The sequence below is a fragment of the Emys orbicularis genome, chromosome 13, assembly GCF_028017835.1.
Source record: "Emys orbicularis isolate rEmyOrb1 chromosome 13, rEmyOrb1.hap1, whole genome shotgun sequence".
NCBI classification, from domain to species: domain Eukaryota; kingdom Metazoa; phylum Chordata; order Testudines; family Emydidae; genus Emys; species Emys orbicularis.
In genome coordinates, this window is record NC_088695.1 from 47,971,215 (window position 1) to 47,987,955 (window position 16,741).

Consider the following 16,741-nt stretch of genomic DNA (forward strand, 5'->3'; position numbering starts at 1 on the left):
GGGGGGGAGAAAGGAGGTTGGGGGGCCGCGGGCGCAGGGCCCCTCCCGGGGGGGGGGAGGAGAAAGGAGGTTGGGGGGCTGCGGGCCCACAGATCTCTCCCCCCCCCCCCCCCCAAGCTGGGACAGTTCCCAGGGGCGGCGTCTCCTTTATGGGGTTTTTGCGCATTGGCAGCTGGGGCCCCTGGGGGGGTTGCATTGGGGTGGCCCCCTGCAGCGTGGGGGTGGGTGGGCATTGCCTCCCTCCCCCCAGCAAGAACCCAGCACCCCTTGTAACAGTTCTGTGCTCTTCCCCCCCCCCCCCAAATGGGGCTCTGGGATGGGTTCTGTCAGGCTCCCCCCTTCCGATAACCATCTCCGTTCCTTCCCCCCAGGTTGGCACCGGGTGCCCATCCGGCAGGAGGATGGCGCACGTGGGCCACAGAGTCGATTACCTGGCTGGGTTCTGCTGCCCGGTCGGGGGGCTGGCTGCGGGCAAGCCCCGAGTGCTGTGCCACGAGAACGAGATCTACCTCTCCAACGGCAGCGAGTTCGTCTATGTGTATGACCAGGAAGGGAAGGTGCTGAAGGTGAGCGCAGCGATGGGCCGTGGTGTGAGGTAGCCACTCTCCCCCAGGCTGGGCTAGCCCAGGTGCCCACGCCTGGGGTAACTCTGCAGCCAAAACAGGCCCCTGGAGAGGGGCTAAAGCCTGAGGTTAGAAGTGACGGGCTCACATTGAGAGAAGGGAAAACCACAGTACGAGTATGTCAGTGCGCACTAAGGGACTTTTAGTGTGTAGGAGTGTCACGGAGTGTGGGGGAGTCAGGGCCCTGCACCCCCCCCCCACTTCCTGCGATTCACCGGGACTCTCAGCCAGCCAGTAAAACAGAAGGTTTATTAGACGACAGGAACACAGTCCCAAGCAGGGCTTGTAGGTACAACCAGGACCCCTCAGCCAGGTCCCTCTGGGGGGGCAAGGATCTTAGACCCCAGACTTGGGGTTCCCTGCCTCTTCCCAGCCAGCCCCAAACTGAAACCAAAAACCCCTCCAGCAGGCTCTCTCCCCCTCTCCCTTTGTCCAGTTTCCCGGGCAAAGATGTCGATTCCCCATCCCCTTCCTGGCTCAGGTTACAGGCTCAGGTACCGTCCCTCACCTAAAGTCATCCCCTGCTGTCCCATCCCCCATGCAGACAGCCCCAGTAAATCTAAACGACATTCCCAGGTCAATCCACCCCGCTCCCTACTGCGTCACAAGGAGCAGGATCCGCACAGCTGAACGGTGTGGGCAGGCTGGGGCACTGTTGACTTGCGCCCCCGTTTGCCACACAGGGAGCACTCATGTAGACATGTCCTCCGTTCCTGGGGGGCATGGCTGAAACGTCAGTGACTTTCTGTAGCTTCTAGAATCTTTTCCATATCAAGGGCAAGGTTTGCCCTTGTGGTTGCCTAAAGCTTGGCTCCGAAGTCCTTAGTGGACTGATTTTCAGAACTACAGAGTGCCCGTCAAAGTCATCGGGCACCTCTGGGTTCTCAGCACTTGTGACATTAGGCCACTGGCTTAGGAGCAGGTTTGAAAATCTTGGGCGTAGTTCCTGCCACCAGTGACTAGCCACCTGGCTTCCTCCATCAGTTTTCACAAGTCTAGCTCCATGTATGTCCAGTTAGCAGAGTTTGGGTTTCAAACTATCAGTGAAATATTAGTATGGCTTCAAATAACCTTTTCATTGGCGAATCAAGGGTGCTCTTTGACCTTTTCCCTCATTTCCTGGGACAAACCATTTAATTCAATGATTGAAAGATTTTTTTCCTTTTTTCAACAAGATGACGATGTTTGAGTTTTGTGCGCCATGGATTTTTCCCTTTTCTTTGCTGTGATAAGCAGCAGCCTTAGCACCGAGTTAGACATGTCATCGTTTTTAATTTATTCTTTTTATCATTTCTAAGGAAGCCATCAGTGAGATGCCAGGATTAGCCTCCTACATGTCTTTTTCTTTCTCAAGGAAGTAGGTCGTCTCTGGGTTTTGAATTTTTCTTTTTTCCATCCTCAGCTAGCATAAAACACTGAATGTTTGCTTTGAAATTGTGTGTGTGTGTGTGTGTGTGTGTGTGTGTGTGTACACGCCACTCTTTCAATCCTATAGCACCACTTGTCCCAAAACATAGTTCTGTTGATGTTTCGCGGGTCTTGTCTTCACACACTGCAGCGGTGGTGCTGGACCTGTGGCTGCGTAAGGGGAGGCGGGATGGTGATAGCTGGCATTGGCTAGGTGGCCCCAATGCCTTTTGTTTCTGTTTGGTGCTGCTCTGATAAGTTGTGTCCTGGTGGTGAGTTCTTGCAGGGGCAGCTGGGAGCCTGCGTCAAAACCAGGAGCAACCTTTCCTCCAGCCTCCGTCCTTGAAACTGCATGAAACTGACGTTCTCTTTCCCTTTTTGATATCTAGGCCATCTATAGGTTTCCCGATCAAGTTTGGCACGTGGAACTCCTCCCCCTTCGTAGGCAGCTCTACATCCTGTGTGCCGGAAACGGCATTTACTGTGTATCCCTGGACCAGCAGAGCAGGTGAGACTTGGGATGCAGCCTGGCAGGGACAATGAAGTTTGTCTGTGCTCATTAAAGTCCTAACGAGGGTAGCAGGTGGTTTAATGGCACATGCTTCCGGCGCTCTGCAGCGAGACCTGGCTGGAGTCTCGGGGTTACCCTGAAGGATGGTGGTCTCCAAGCATTCCCGACCCCAAGATTTCCATATGACCATCTACACATTCCTCCTGTTTGCCTCCAACTGTTGTGTGGTTACCATGCCCTGAAGGAACTGCAGCAGGGTTTACATTTCAGAGGGGAAACACCTGCTCTTCTGAGTCACCCTAAAAGAACCAAACCCCTGGCAGCAGAGTGTCTCGCGGTGCCCTGCCCATGCAGTGTGCTCTCCACCATGCTAGGCTGTCTGTTGGAGGAGTCCTCCAGAGGGCAGGGTAGCGGCACTGGCAGATGTCTAGTCACTGTCAATGCCTTATTTACTCATGATAAGTGGTGGGGGTGCCCCCCTCCCCATGATCCTAGGGGAGCTGATGGGGCAGAGTTTTGGCCCTCCCAATGGGGCTGTCCTCCTGGTGTGTGGGTGTTTGCTTGCTTCAAGGCCTGTTTGTTAAAATCCATTAAAAAAACATAAAAGGCTCGGCTCCCAGGCTGGTTTTGCACTGTCCCGGCAGCAAATCTCATCCACAGGTCAGACCGCCAGTCCGTTGAGAGTGGTGAGTTGCATCTTGCATTGACTGATTCTTGGGGCTTCAGAGGCAGCCCAGCCGTGCTCCTAGCCCCCTGTGCAGTGCTACATGTTGGGAGAAGGGGAAAATCTATCTGACCCCACCAGGGGTCAGCTCGAAGCACAAGCTCTTGGTTCCCCTTAGGTTAGCCGGTTCGCAGTTTGTGTGATTGATTAGACGCTAAAGTCCCGAGGCTGTGTGACTAGACCGGTACCGCCCATGCAGACAGCCTTGTGTCTGGCACCTGTGCTTCATCCTTTCAGCATGCACACACCCAACAGCCACTGGTGTTGGGGGATAGCAGAGGAGTGGGATGGCAGGGTCAGGTGCTCTCCATCACGGCCTCATGCACCCAGAAGTTACTGAAAGGGTTAAGGTGTTCCAAACCACACGCCCCTCTGGAGCACTGGCTCTTCCTGCTCTCTCCAGATCACTGCACCCAATGCGGTTCCTTGAAGCAGATGCTCCTTTTGTAAGCTTGTCTGTAAGCGCGGGGGTGAGAGGCGAGCTAAGGAAGCGCTGGCTTTGCCCTGTGGCTTGACTAAAAGCTTTTCCTTGTTTGCTTGAAGGTTAATGAAGCAGACTGATGGCGATGGCAAAGAGGACGCTTGCCCTTCCAGCGTCTTCCCTGTAGACGCCGATGCCTGCATCGTCCCAGACGTCACGCTGTGCACCTTCACGCTGCTGAACGACGTTCTCGTCACCCTCTCCCAGGCTCAGGGCCAGTGGTGGATGAAACTCCACGTGCTCCTGGACCCCGATCAGGAGAGCCAGCCATGTCGGCAGATCAGCCAAGTGGGGTTCTCCACCTGCGACCAAACCGGAGACGACGGGGACGCGCTGTCCTCGCACTTCCTTCCTGTCTTGTGCTGTGCGTCCGCACCAGGCACAGCCGGGCCCGGGGAGGGTCTGTGGTGCTCGGGGGGGTTCACGCTGGAGGAGCCCCTCTTCAGCCTGCTCTTTGGCATAGACGCTGCCATGCTCGACTCTCCCATGATTCTCTGTGGTTTCCCGGACGGGCAGCTGTGCTGCGTGCCGCTGAAGGCCCTCAATTCTTCTGAAGCCGTTGACGCCTGCAGTGAGGTTGCAGGCCAGGTTCCGCCTGTGAAGATCCTTCACCATTTGGAAGAACCTGTTGTCTTCATTGGAGCCTTGAGAACAGAACACAAAGCCCCTGACGATCCCAATGACCAGCAGCTGTTTGGAGACTCAGGCTGCGACTGCGTTGTGGTGGTCGGGCACTACGGCAAGATGGTGGCCATGAAGGCAGAGCGGGGAGAAGAGGCCAAGGTCCCAGAGGTCAGGGAGTACTACCTGCAAGGGCCCATCCTGTGCGCCGCCTGTGGTGGCGGCAGCCGGATGTATTACAGCACGCATTCAGACATCTCCGCAGTCGACCTGGATTGGGTCAGCAACGCTTCCGACCCCGAGAGCATAGATAACACTGCATACGTCCTGCCTCCCGTTCTGTCTCCAGCCAGTTTAAGTATCTGTAGCGTTGTGGCGCTTTCCTTGTCTTCTCGGGCCTCAGAAGGTACTGCCAGCAGTAAAAAAAATTGTCATTCTTGGGGCTGAAATGGGCAGGAATAGCTTTATCCTAACTGCGTATTCCCGTTTCTACCTCTCCACCATTCCTCGTTAAAGGTCCAGCTTCCATTGGCTCACCCTCGTTATTGTAAGTTGTTTACATCAAGCATGCCGAGCCAGGAATTGGATGGGAGAGGAAATGTCATGTGTGTTCAGAGATCAACTCCCCGTGTGGCTGTCTTTGTGGTGTCCCTTGTGTGGGTGTCTCTCCCACCTTGGAGCAGTAGGCGGTGTGGTCACGGTCGGAGGGGTTGTGCTCTCTATAAAGAGGACCTGGGGCTGCTGTGTCTGAGTCAGAGGTAGGATCCTGCGTGGAGTGGCGCTGGGGGCAAGTCCAAATCGACCTAAGCGAAAAGCTTCCCAAAAGGCAATTTACAAACACCGCGGCTGGCTGGACAAAGGGCTCCGCAGTGAAGAGCTCCAGACACAGCCGTTCAGAGTCCGTAAGCTCCTTTCCTTCTTCTGCCTGACAGCTCTGGGTCTGTGCATTGCTTCCCAGTGAGGGCTGGGGAAGCAGGGGTGTTGCCTTCTCAAAGTGGGGTGCTTTGGTAGACCCAGGCCTGGGCAGCATTCTGGGGACAGTCCAAAGTGCTCCTGTTCCCATTGCTCTCTGCCATGCATAGAGATGGGGGCAGAGAAGGAGCTAGGGAGCCCTGTTAGCTCTTACCTGAGCCCCATAAGCTGGTGGCTTTGTGAACACTTGGGCACTAAAGAATTGGCAAGAGAGTAAGGAGGCATTTGCCAAAGCAAACGTCCAGAGCATGAACAAGTGGGGCGAGGCGGGGCGCTGCTGGCACCTCTGCAGAACTCGGGGAGCAGCCTGCACCAGCAGTGGTTGGTTGTACGCAGAGCCTGAGCGTGTCTCCTGATCACAGAGGGCACCTGCATGGAAACAGACTCTTTGCATCCTCGCAGCTGCTTATTTTGCAGCTGTCGTCATCCTGTGGCGCCGCCCGGCTCCTGAAGTCACTGGGGCAGGGAAGGAGCAGTGGGCAGCATGGAGCCACTTCCCATGCGTGTGTCCCTGGTAACAGAGCGAGTGAGGGAAGGGGCAGGAGCGGAGTGAGTGCATCCCGCCTGCAGGAACCTGCTCTGCGGGAACCGCCTGCAGGGGGCTGGTGGCTCGGGGGGCACTCTTTGTGGGCACGCTGTGTAACGTTTTGTGTATTTGGTTTCCCGTTGTAGCCCGTCGACAGTCATTCGCAGTCTGTGTCTACAGTTCTCTCCAAATTCCTGTTGTAGGACACCTGGTATTTTGGGGTGGCCCTGGATGGGTGTGGGGGGGCGAGAGGTGAGCCTGCAGTAATGGCATTATGATTGGAGCAGTAACTCCCCAGTCCCCAAACTGCTCCTGGAAAGGAATGTCTCGTTATGTAGGGACTAATCAGACACTCCTCGGCAGAGTTACACCCACAGCCCTATCTGCAAAAGGCGTTTGCCTCCTCACACCACAGCTTCCCCTCCCAGCCGGCTTGCTGAGGCGGGTACAGTCTGTGGGCCCCAGTTGTCCCTGCAATCTTCAGGGGGAATGGCTCCTCTCTCTCAGGGCTGGGTGCAGGGCCCAGCCAGAATGAATAACGTAGGCATTGGGGAGCTGTGTGTGATGTCCTAGTCTGTTTGCTGACGGCTAACCTGGTTCTCTCTGCGTGTCCCCCTCTCCAGGTGACTCGGAGCTGCTGGCTCTCTCTGCTAAAGGCCGACTGATGAGCTGTGACTTATGCAGTCCTGATGACGCTCATCCCGTCAGGCTGACCCCAGAAAAAGCTGGCCAAAGGATAAAGGAACTGCTGTCTGGGATAGGCAACGTCTCGGAGAGGTAAAGGGCAGCGTGCTAATGGGTGTGAGTGGGCTGTTAGCTTGTAAACTCCTTGGTTTTATTGGAGGTGAACTAGATTCTCCTGCATCAGCTCCCGGCTCAGAGGTTAGCTGTAAAGTGCTTTTATTAGTTGGCTGCTGTGCTCAAACATTTGCCTTTCCTGAGTGATTCGGAGTCGAGACAGCCTGGGAAGAAGCCCCCAGCCCCATGGGATAATAAAAGCCTTGTTTGCAGCTAGTGCTGCCCGCTGCCCTTTTCCCTTCAAACCAGAGAGCTCTTGTATGCCGAGAATGGCATGGTGTTTACAGCCTCTGCAACAGAAGGTGGGAGGGCAAGATGCCCGTGACTCCCAAGCATCCCAAAGTGGATGCCCATTTGGGGATCCCGTGCAGGGCAGATGTGTGCCTTAGGCCTGAACGTTCATCTGTGTCTTATTTTAAACCAGTCTCTCTCCTTGGGGTTTGTGCGTGTGTTTCCTAGAGCTCCAGGTACCTGCCTTTGTTGTGAGCTGCTTTTGTAGCCGCCACAGTTTTTTGTACCGCTGTCTCTTGTAGCCACGGCTGAAATCAGGAGCCTTCCTGGGGAAGCAGCTGGGAGTGGGATCACATAGCCTCCCCGATTGGCTAGCATTGCGTTAACTGAACGGGCCCAGGCTGATCTGGTGTCACATGTGAAAGGGGGCAGTTGGGGCACCAAATCCTTGTGAGCAGCAATGCTGTGGCTGGCCAGGTCCCAGGAGGGTTCTGGGGATGACAGGGGGCACTCAGCCTGTCCAGCGCTCTCGGCTGTTGAAGTTCCAGAGCAGTGATATCTGGGGGAGTTTAGAAGGGCTCATGAAATGATCCATGGAAGTTTGGCTTCTCCACCTGAGTGAGAGTGCCACTTGCCCTGGGTGTGTGCTAGCCTTGTGTGCTAGCCTTTGGCCACCTCGCCTGGCTACATTTCTGATTCGTTAGCTTTATGTCCCAAAGTCGTTACCTCTGTGGGAAGTGAGCTCTCTTCTCCCCCTGCTCCCCACAGAGTTTCTTTCCTGAAAAAGGCCGTGGACCAGAAGAACCGAGCGCTGACGAGCCTGAACCAGGTGCTGAATGTGAGTGCTGCCTTACTGTCCAACCAAGATGGCCGGAAGCCCGTCACTTGCACTGTTACCGCCAGCTGGAGCCGCCTGCTGCTTCGAGATACCTGGGCCATCACCTGCGTGTTGGAGAACTCGAGCGAATGCAGCTTGGAGCAAGGCTGGACCCTCTGCGTTCAGCTGTTCACGAGCTCCTGTGCCTTCGACGAAGACGCTGTTGATTCGGCCACCACGTTCACCTTTCCAATCGACCAGCTCCTCCCTGGGAGCAAGAGGGAGGTGACGCTGCCGCTTGGCTCAGCCGAAGGCACCAAGTTGGAGCTGCCTCTGACCGTCTCCTGTGCTCTCTTCTACAGCCTGCGAGAGATTCTGGACAGTGCGTCGGACTCCTATGAGTCACTGGACGACCTGCTTCCTGATGACTCTCCTGGCCTTTCCCCAGACAAAGAAGGGATCTGCCTGCCCCTGAGCAAATGCACCATCGACATCTTGCAGTGCCTTCGTCTGGATGACAGCACAGTGCCTGGAGCCCCTCCTTCCATCGCCACCCTGTCAGACCCAGTGGAGACCTTCCTGAAAGTATCCAGGGTGCAGTCTGACCCCAGCAGCGTGGAAGTCAGCAACCAGCTGCTTCCCAAGGCACCGGACGCCCTAGGAGATGAGTATCTACCCCCATCAGTGGCTTCTATCAAGGTGTCATCGGAGCTGCTGAAAAATGCATTGAAGAGCTTCTGTGAAGGTTGGTAATTCTCCTGGGCGGTTGGCCAGTCATAGTGCATGTTTCTGTCCAGGCAGCGTTGTCCTGGGGTGGATTTGCTGCAGTGGTTCCCCCTGTGCAGGGCTGGGCTCTGTGATCGCTTGCCAGAAGTCTTTCCCTTCGGACGCTCAGAGGCTCTTTGATTTGTCTTGTTTCCAGGGCTGTTTGGGGGGCTGCTTGGCCACGGATAATGAACGTTGAGGCTTGTGGGAGCTACGTGGCTGGCCTGCCTGGGTGTTCAAATATTCAAATACCGTCTGTGCGGATCAGCTGAAGTGATCAAATGAGGGTTGCCCGAGTCGGTCTCTGTCCCAGCTGTGTCTGCAGCGAGAAGCCCAGACCCAGGCCGGCTGCCTGGCGCTGCTGATCCTTTGTGCTAATTTTCGACTCTCATAAACCAGGATTTTGTGCCCCCTCCCCTGCCTGGGCATGACCCCCGGGATCGTGAGCTTGTGACATAGCATTCCCTTGTGCAGCACTGCCACCGCTGCGCGATCTGGCAGGAGAGAGCCGTTCCCTAGGGGTCTAACCTTCGTGTGGGGACTGGCCTCTCTGGGCAGAAGGAGCCACAGCCACATACTGGGCCAAGGAGCGTGTGTGTGTAAACGCTCTTGGCCCATGTCTGCCGCTCCGAGCTGTGAGGCTAGGGCTAGGAACGTGGTCAGTCCCGACAGACACCCCTGGACAGGGACTAGCCCCACCAGTCCGGAAACCAGGGGCTGGAATTCCATTCCTGCTGCCCCTACTGGAGCCCATCCAGGCCTGCTGTAGTGGGGTGGCATCTCTTCTTGGCCAGTCCGTGGGATCGCCACCCCTCTGCCTGGGGAAGAGCAGGCAGTCTGTCTCCTGCTGGGCTGTTGGCAATGCCAGGACTCACCCTCTCCTTTGTATTAGTCTCTCGAAGTGGCTGTGCGAGGTGGGGTGAAGGCACCATTGGAGTAAGCTAGAGCTGTGTCCGAACGGAGTGGGTTTCAACATGGGTGAGGGTGAAGGAACTGCACAGTGTGTGTCCAGGTGTGATGCAGACCTCGCCTGCACAGCTTTGCCAACGCGCCTCTCCCTCTGGCTTCCTGAGCAGGGTCCGTCCGTCGTGCCAGTTCGTGGAGCATTCGCTCCGGTGGCGCCGTTAGCCAGAGCCGAACGCTGATCTCAGAAAAATGAAAATCGGCCTGGGGTGGAGTTAACCCCACCATACTCCTGTGGCTGGCACGCTGGCACCACAGTCACCTCCCTCTTCTCCTCTCCCCAGGAGGCGCTGCCTCTGTAGCATACCCTCCCTGTGCCGCGCAAGAGCCCAGGGAGAGAAATCAGACCTTGGGGTCTCCCACGGGGCAGTGGAAACCCATAACCACAGGGCAGCACTCGGCTGCGGGAGGGGAAGTGTCTAACAGAGCGAGCGTCCTGGGGCCACACAGAATCAGCCCTCACAGCAGCTCCTTTGTGTCCGTGGATCCCCTTCCCCGGGGAGAGCGGATGGGAAGGATCTGCCTCTGGCAGAAAGGAGCGGCCGCAAGGGCCCAGACTTGCTGTCTCCTTTGCTCCTATGGGCGTCCTGTGGCACTGGTTGGGGGCTGTTTCATGGAGGCCTTGACCCCCGCCTGTCGTGTGGCATGTGTGGCCGCCCTCCCTCATGCCACAGGAGCGTGGTGGGGTGCCCGGGGGAGTCCCGCTCTGAGGCAGCGTTCCTCTCCGAGTGGGCTCGCTTAGCGGGGGAGGTGCCGGGCTCGTGCTTGGAGAGACCCCGGCTGCTGCTGCGAAGGGGAGCGTGTGCAGCCACCTGACGGGCTCTGCTTTCTCACCTTTTCCCCCAGGAGCCCCGCTCTGCTGCGCCGCTCTGCAGTGGCTGCTGGCGGAGAACACTGCGGCCGCGGCGCTGAGGAGCCGGGATGTGTCGGCAGTGCGGGGCCTGGCCCCACGTGGAGGCGAGGTGCAGCTGCTCGTCCGAGAGGCAAGGAATGGGTTAGCTCTGCAGGGAAACAGCCCCCGACCCATCCCCCTGAAGAGCCGGCTTCTGCCCCAGGGTCCTGGGGCAAGGGACCAGCCAATGGCAAGCTGGGGGCCGGGCTCTGCCTGTGGAGGCCCAGAGGGAACCACTGCGGTGGGGAGGGAAGGAAGGGTCTAGGTCCCTTCATCGCTCAGGGCTTGACAAAGCCCAGGCTCAGCTCCCCAGCGCTGACCCCTTCTCACAAACGCCATGCTACCCCCTTTGGTAACGTCCCCTGGGACCGGGTGCCCAAGCCCATGGGCGTCAAGGGGCTGCACTCCGGGGGGGGTCAGTGAAAAGCCGCATGGACCTGGCTGCATTGCCGGGTTTGGGGATCTGCCGTGCTAATGGTTGAAAGCCCACCTGGCTGTTTCCCCCTCGTTTGCCCCCCGGGTTCTTCAAAGGCTTGTGCTGTCCCCCTGCTGCCTATGGGACTGGGGGGTGGCCATGGGTCAGCTGAGTTCCTCACTTCTCAGACCCGAAGGGGACACAGCCCCTTGTCCACGGGATTGTCCCGGCCCTGCTCTCTCTGTGTCTGTTCAGCCATGGGTCAAATCTGCCAGTGGCCTTATCTGGCCCTCGTCCCTGTGGTGCCAGCGCTGCCCAGCCCTGCCAGGTAGGTGGGCGCCTTGGCCAAGCTTACGCAGGTGCATGGCAGAGCAGGGCACTGTCCAGGCCCCAGTGCGATGCCTTAAAATCCACAACCTCCTTTCTGCCTGTGGGGCTGACAATCACTCCCAGCCTGGTCCAAGGCTGCATCCCTTTGTGTCTGAGGAGTTCAGACAGGCACCAAGCTAGAATGTGAACGGAGCCAGCGGCTCTGGGAGGGCTGCTTCTCAATGCCTCCCCCGGCGCTTCCCCTCCCCAGTCTGGCTGCTGTTGCCAATACTGGTGTGAATAAGGACTTCTCTCCTGCTCAGCCCAGCTGTTCCTTCCCGGTCCTGCTGAGTTGCCATCACTTGGCAGTGATGGCCCTGATTCGGCATCACGACTTGGCTGCCGGATCCATGGGGCTGGGAAGCAGCAAAGCTCTGGTTTTAACTGCTCATCCGGCTCGCTGTGTTTTGCTAATTCTGCAAAGTGAGGGGAAATGTGGCTGGATGCTGGTTTAGGTCTGATCTGCTTCGGCTTTTCCCTTAATGCGAAAATCCCTCTTTAAGTGCAAAAGAAAAAGACTAATTGCAAACCGGCTCTCCTGCCACGGCCGGTTAACCCTCCGGCGAGAGAGCCCCAGCTGGCCGTATGCTGGCAATGACCTGGTTCAGGTTGCTTCATGCATGAGAGCGTTAATATTGCCAATGTGATTAGTGCCAGCGTTAATTCTGCTCAGGCTAAGCCTCCCGGATTAAATCCGTTGGGGAATGGCCATCGAATCCTCAGTATGCTGCCGGGCAAGGCTGGAGCCTGCTGTCCTCCTGCCGTACTGCCACTGCTGGGCTCCACGCTGCTTCCAGGCAAATGCCATGAGTCTGCACTGATCTAGGCCCCAGTGTAGTCTCGGTTCAGGAGACCAAATGACCTTTTACTTCTAAGGTTGTTGGTTGGGCCAGGGCAGCCTGGCTGGGGGAATCGTCCCCCTCTTCTGCTGCCGCGAGCCTGGAGGTGTTCCTAGTGCAGATGAGCGATGGACGGGGAGGGGCAAGGAATGAATGCCCCATGCTGCTGCCTCTAGAGCACAGATCTCTCTGGCTGTTGGGATCCGCATCTAACCCTCCTCCATCCACAGCTGTGCTGTATGGCCGAGGGGGTACCCCCGGGGTCTGCCCCCGCCCTCTGCGCAGACAACCCCTCTGGCTTGGCAATGTTTGCAGTGAGGATCTCCTCTCTCTTGCAGGTGGCCGTGAACAATCTCTGCCCAGCGGGCCCGATCCAGGCCGTGGAGATCCTGATCCAGAGCCCTTCTCTGGCAGAGATGTGCAGAGTGCATCAAGCCGTGATCCGGCGCATCCAGGTGCCGATCCCACGCCCCAGACAGAGAGGGGGCTCATGCTTGCAGCAGCTAGGAGCCGCCCCTATTGCAGCCTGCACTGGGGGTTGTTTGAGCCGCCTTTATTTTGGGGGTCGTTTAGCTGGGAGTGAGCTTTGCCTCTGTCACTCCATTGGCCTGGTTCTGAGCTAAGTTGGGGTCCCCGGGTCGTACCAGTCAGAGGGGTTTGGTGTCTCCCAGCCCTTCGGCTCTCTGGAGCTGCTGCTTCTGACCCTCATCGCTTGGGCTCGTCCTACCCTTCCTTGCCTGTGCTGGTTGCACCCAGGATGTGCTCCCTCCAGCTGCTCCCAGTGGGCAGCGTGAATGGCGCTGCGCTGTCCAGCCAGCAGTCCTTCCCGTGGCTGCACGGCTATTACATGGTAATCCCAGGCCCCAAGCCTGCTGGGATGGGACACCTGGCGCTTTCCCCACCAGCATGGCCCCAGAACGGACTCCAGCCTGCTGCTTGCCGCTGGCATTGCTGCATAAGCTGCTGTGCGTGGCCTCTCCTTGCCCACAGTGCAGCAGCTGCTCCTCCTGCCAGGGCTGTAGGGCCAAGGAACTGCGCTGCCTGCAGGCCGTGACCAGCCAGCGGAACCAGGGCTGTGTAGGGGCCGAGCATGCGCAAAGGCAGAGCTACCTTAGCCCTGGGTTCAGAGGGGCCCCAATGCAGTTTGGGTTGGAGCAGTTGCTTTCCATGGGCTCTCCTTGGCACCACCCTGTGGCTGAACTGTACAGTGCAGCTTGAAATCAGCGGGGCACTAGCGGGGGAATGCGTGACTGGGCTGGCCCTGGCTAACACGCTCCCCATCGCCGCAGACCACGCTAGAAGCCATTGGAGGCTGTAGCAGCCTGAAACAAGAGTGGGCCGTGCTAAGGGCAGTGACTAAATGGAGCAGGGCACCTGTAGCCACCCGGCGAGCCAGCTTCCTTGCACAAGATGCACCAGACAGTCAGTTCCTAGCGTGGTGCGGAGCAGTGCAGCCCCGGCTAAGGGGGACCGTGGGGAACGAGGGTGTGGCTGCAGCAGAGCAGGGCACCTGCAGAGTGTGCCACGGACTGTCCTGTGCCCGAGGATCCTGCATGCCAGTCTAGGCCGCGAGAAATACCCAGCCCCTGTGGGCGGAGCAGGGTGCCAGAGGGGTCCATCAGTGGGGAGTGCTGAGGCCTGGAAAGCCTGGAGGCTGAAGCAGAAACGGGAGTGGGAGTCGGTGCTGCAATGCGTTCAAACGTAGGCTGGGTGGGCGGGGGAGTGTTTCAAATGGTGCGGCGCTGGGAGTGGCTGCTAGGAACAGCAGGCCAGCCCTGGGCAGGCAGAGTCCCAACAAGACAGGAGCAGGAGCAGTATCAGGCCTGGCCGAACTCCAGCCAGTGCCGTAGCCATGCCCGAGGTGTCTGGCCTAGCGAGGCTCCCCCCCTCGGCAAGCGTTGGCTGGGGCAGCCTCGAGTGCTCCATGAAAACAGCTCCCTCTAATGCCACGTTCTCTGTTCTGAAGCAGACTCTGGTGCTGGAGCAGGCGGCCCAGGGCTCCGGTCCCCCTGACCTCCGCATGCAGTATCTGTGCCAGATCCAAGCCAATCACGAGGTAGGCAGCGTTCCCGGGTGGTGCGTGGAGCGGGCGGGGGGTAATCTGCGCATTGGGCGAGTGCGTCTGTGTAACCGCGGGGGGGGGGGGGGGGGGAGGGGGGCAGAACGCCCCTCTCCCGAACTGCGGGACGTGAAACTCCGAGCCCAGGCACTGACCGGAGCCCTGCCGTGGGCCCACGCAGGCGGGGCTCCTTGCTCGTGGACAGCAAAGCCAGACCCTGCAGAGGCTGACACACTAGACTGGCAGAGGCTTCCAGGCCCAGCGCGGCGTGGTCCCGTTGAGTGCTTAGCTCCTGGCAGCCAGGAGGCCGGGGGGCTCTCTTGCCCCGACATTTGCAGCTGGGCCCTGGTGTGGCTGCAGGACGCCTGTGCGGAGGGGCCAGGGCCTGGCAGGCAGCAGCGGATCCAGCTTCCTAACCCCTCTCCTCTCTGCCGGGCAGATGCTGCTAAAGGACGTGCAGTCCCTGCGGGACCGTCTGTGCCTCGGGGACGACGCCAGTGCCACGGCGGAAAAGCTCCTGCACGTCTACAGGCAGCTGCGCAACCCCAGCCTCATCCTGCTGTGAGCACGGGGCCGGCCTGAGACACGGGCCAGCGCGCTCCATGCTGGGCTCCAGGCAGCGCTCGCTTGGGCAGAGCCAGGCATGCTCGTTAACCCAGCCAGGACTGGGGAGAGGATTTGGGGAGGGGGGAGGCAGTGCAAGTCCCCACCCTGAGTGGGGAGCCCGAGGCTGAGATCAGGGGTTGTGTGTGTGTGTGTGTTGTGGATGTGTTTTAAGCAGCGTGGGGGGTTCCCAGGGCTCCAGACGCCTGCCCACCCCTCACAGAGTACCTGGCTGAGGCGGGAGTGTCGCTGAGCTGTGTTGTGTGTGGCTGGCAGCCAGAGTAGGTGGCGTGTTTGGGGTTGTACTCGACGTGCTCGTTTAGCTTCTGTCTCGTGCCAATGGCCGTGACTTTGCTGTGCACAGCGGTGGGAGCCGGCTCCCTGGCCGGGCACTCGGATCTTCGCAGGGAATGATCCGCATGGTGCTTTCCGGCTGGCTCCCCCCCTCCTCCAGAAAGGGCTATGCCTCCCTACAGCGTCTCGCTTTCAGGGTGCCTGACGGGCTCACCGGGTTCCCACCCCCAACCTGCGGGGCCCCTTTTCATTTCTAAAAAGGCTCTGCCGTGTGTCTCCGTGGGGCAGGGTCGTCCTGCTCGCCGTGCTGTGGCAAGCCAGCACGTCCCAGTGTTTGTAAATCTGTCGTGTGCCATTGAAAACGACCCTTTGCCGCTCAGCTTGTGCCCGTCTCTTTTCCTTTCCGTCGCAGCCGAGCTCTCTCCCTGGTTAAAGCTGCCTCCGAAGCGCTGTGCTGGCAATAGAGGCCAGGGGGCAGTTCCCCAGCACGCGAGCAGTGCTTGTGTTGACTCACCACGAGCAGCCTTTCGCTGGGACCTGGCGCCCTGCAGCATGCTCCAGCATGGTACCGCTGCCCCTCCCGTGGCAAGCTGGGGGAGGGGAGAAAAGCGATGGCTCTAAAGGGGCGGGATGGCGGCCTTTGCCCTCTGCAGACCTGGGTTCGAATCCTTTGCCGCTCACACCATTTCCCCAGCCTGCCATGCAGCGTGGTGCCCTTTGGTACTCCCGGGGCGGGGGTGCTGAGGGCCTGTGCTGGCAGGGCAGGGACACTTGAGTGGAGTGATTGCTCAGCACCTGCCAGACGAAGCTGACCCGTCCAGGGCTTGGCTTCCTCCCCTGAGCACCAGCTCAACTCGGAGAACAAAGTGAGCCTGGCCGGAGTGAGGTGTTCCCCGCTTCACTGCCCCGGCCGGTCCTGTCTGACCCAGCGTCCCACGGCTTCCCGACCCTGCATGGTTGGGGGGAGGTGCCGTGCAAAGGGCTAACTCAGCCCAGGATGTTCCTGGTTTGAGGGGGTGGGAGCTGCGGAGGGTCTGTCCCTGCCGAGGGCTGGCTGGTGCCTGGCTGGGCTGTGGGAACCTCCCCCCTTGGCTAAGAAAAGCAGAGCTGGAGCCCGCTGCCCTGGCACCAGAGTCCCAGTGGCCTCAAACTAACACCCCCGCACGGGCGCACACACGCTTTCCTCCTGCACCTCACCTCGAACGCAGCAGCTGGCCCTGGGTACCCCCGAGCCGAGCCCTGACGGCCCCTTTCTGGCGGCAGCGTGGGAGCTTTGTGCTGCCATGACCTTGCCTTTGTGGGCAGCCTCGCACAGTGCCCGGCAGGGCCGGCCCTGGGCAGAGGAGAGCCCGTGGCCACGCTGGCTGCTGTCGGCACCGGGGCCGTGTCGCTGGCAGGGGGCAGCAGGCCGGGCTTTGGAAAGGTTAATGGTGGGCAGGCTGCGCTGAGTTCTGTCTGATGTAATTATCCACCCCGCTGCCTTCGCTCCCTTCTCCGCTGCGCGTGGTACGGAGTCAGAGCTGACAGATCTGGGTCTCTGGGTCTTTTCAGTCCCCTGCAGGGCTAACCTAATTGGATCTCGGCCAGCTGCCAGGCAGAGACGAGCGAGCCCAGCGAGACGAGTTCTGCGGAGCTGCTGGTGCCTGCTGTATTCAGGGCGCATGGCATGCTTACAGATGGGCCGGGCCAGCGGCACGAGGGGGCAGAGCACATGCTGTCTGCCCCGCTGGCCCCTGCCAGGGAGAAGCTGCTTGCTCCGCCGGTTTCCAAGCCCTGCTGCCCTGCAGCGAGAGGGTTGAGCAGCCGGGTACTCCCAGGTTACGGCGGGGGG

The 16,741-nt window shown here is 59.2% G+C and overlaps 1 protein-coding gene across 1 annotated transcript; it reads left to right on the forward strand.

The window, feature by feature from the left end:
- Window positions 1-401: 401 nt before the first annotated feature.
- Window positions 402-15,289, forward strand: FAAP100 (FA core complex associated protein 100). Its single transcript, XM_065415730.1, has 9 exons — window positions 402-566; window positions 2,420-2,538; window positions 3,809-4,773; window positions 6,489-6,642; window positions 7,663-8,456; window positions 10,286-10,422; window positions 12,293-12,409; window positions 13,924-14,010; window positions 14,453-15,289. Exons 1-9 carry the CDS (start codon window positions 402-404, stop codon window positions 14,576-14,578), a joined length of 2,664 nt encoding a protein of 887 aa, XP_065271802.1. The 3' UTR covers window positions 14,579-15,289.
- Window positions 15,290-16,741: the final 1,452 nt, after the last annotated feature.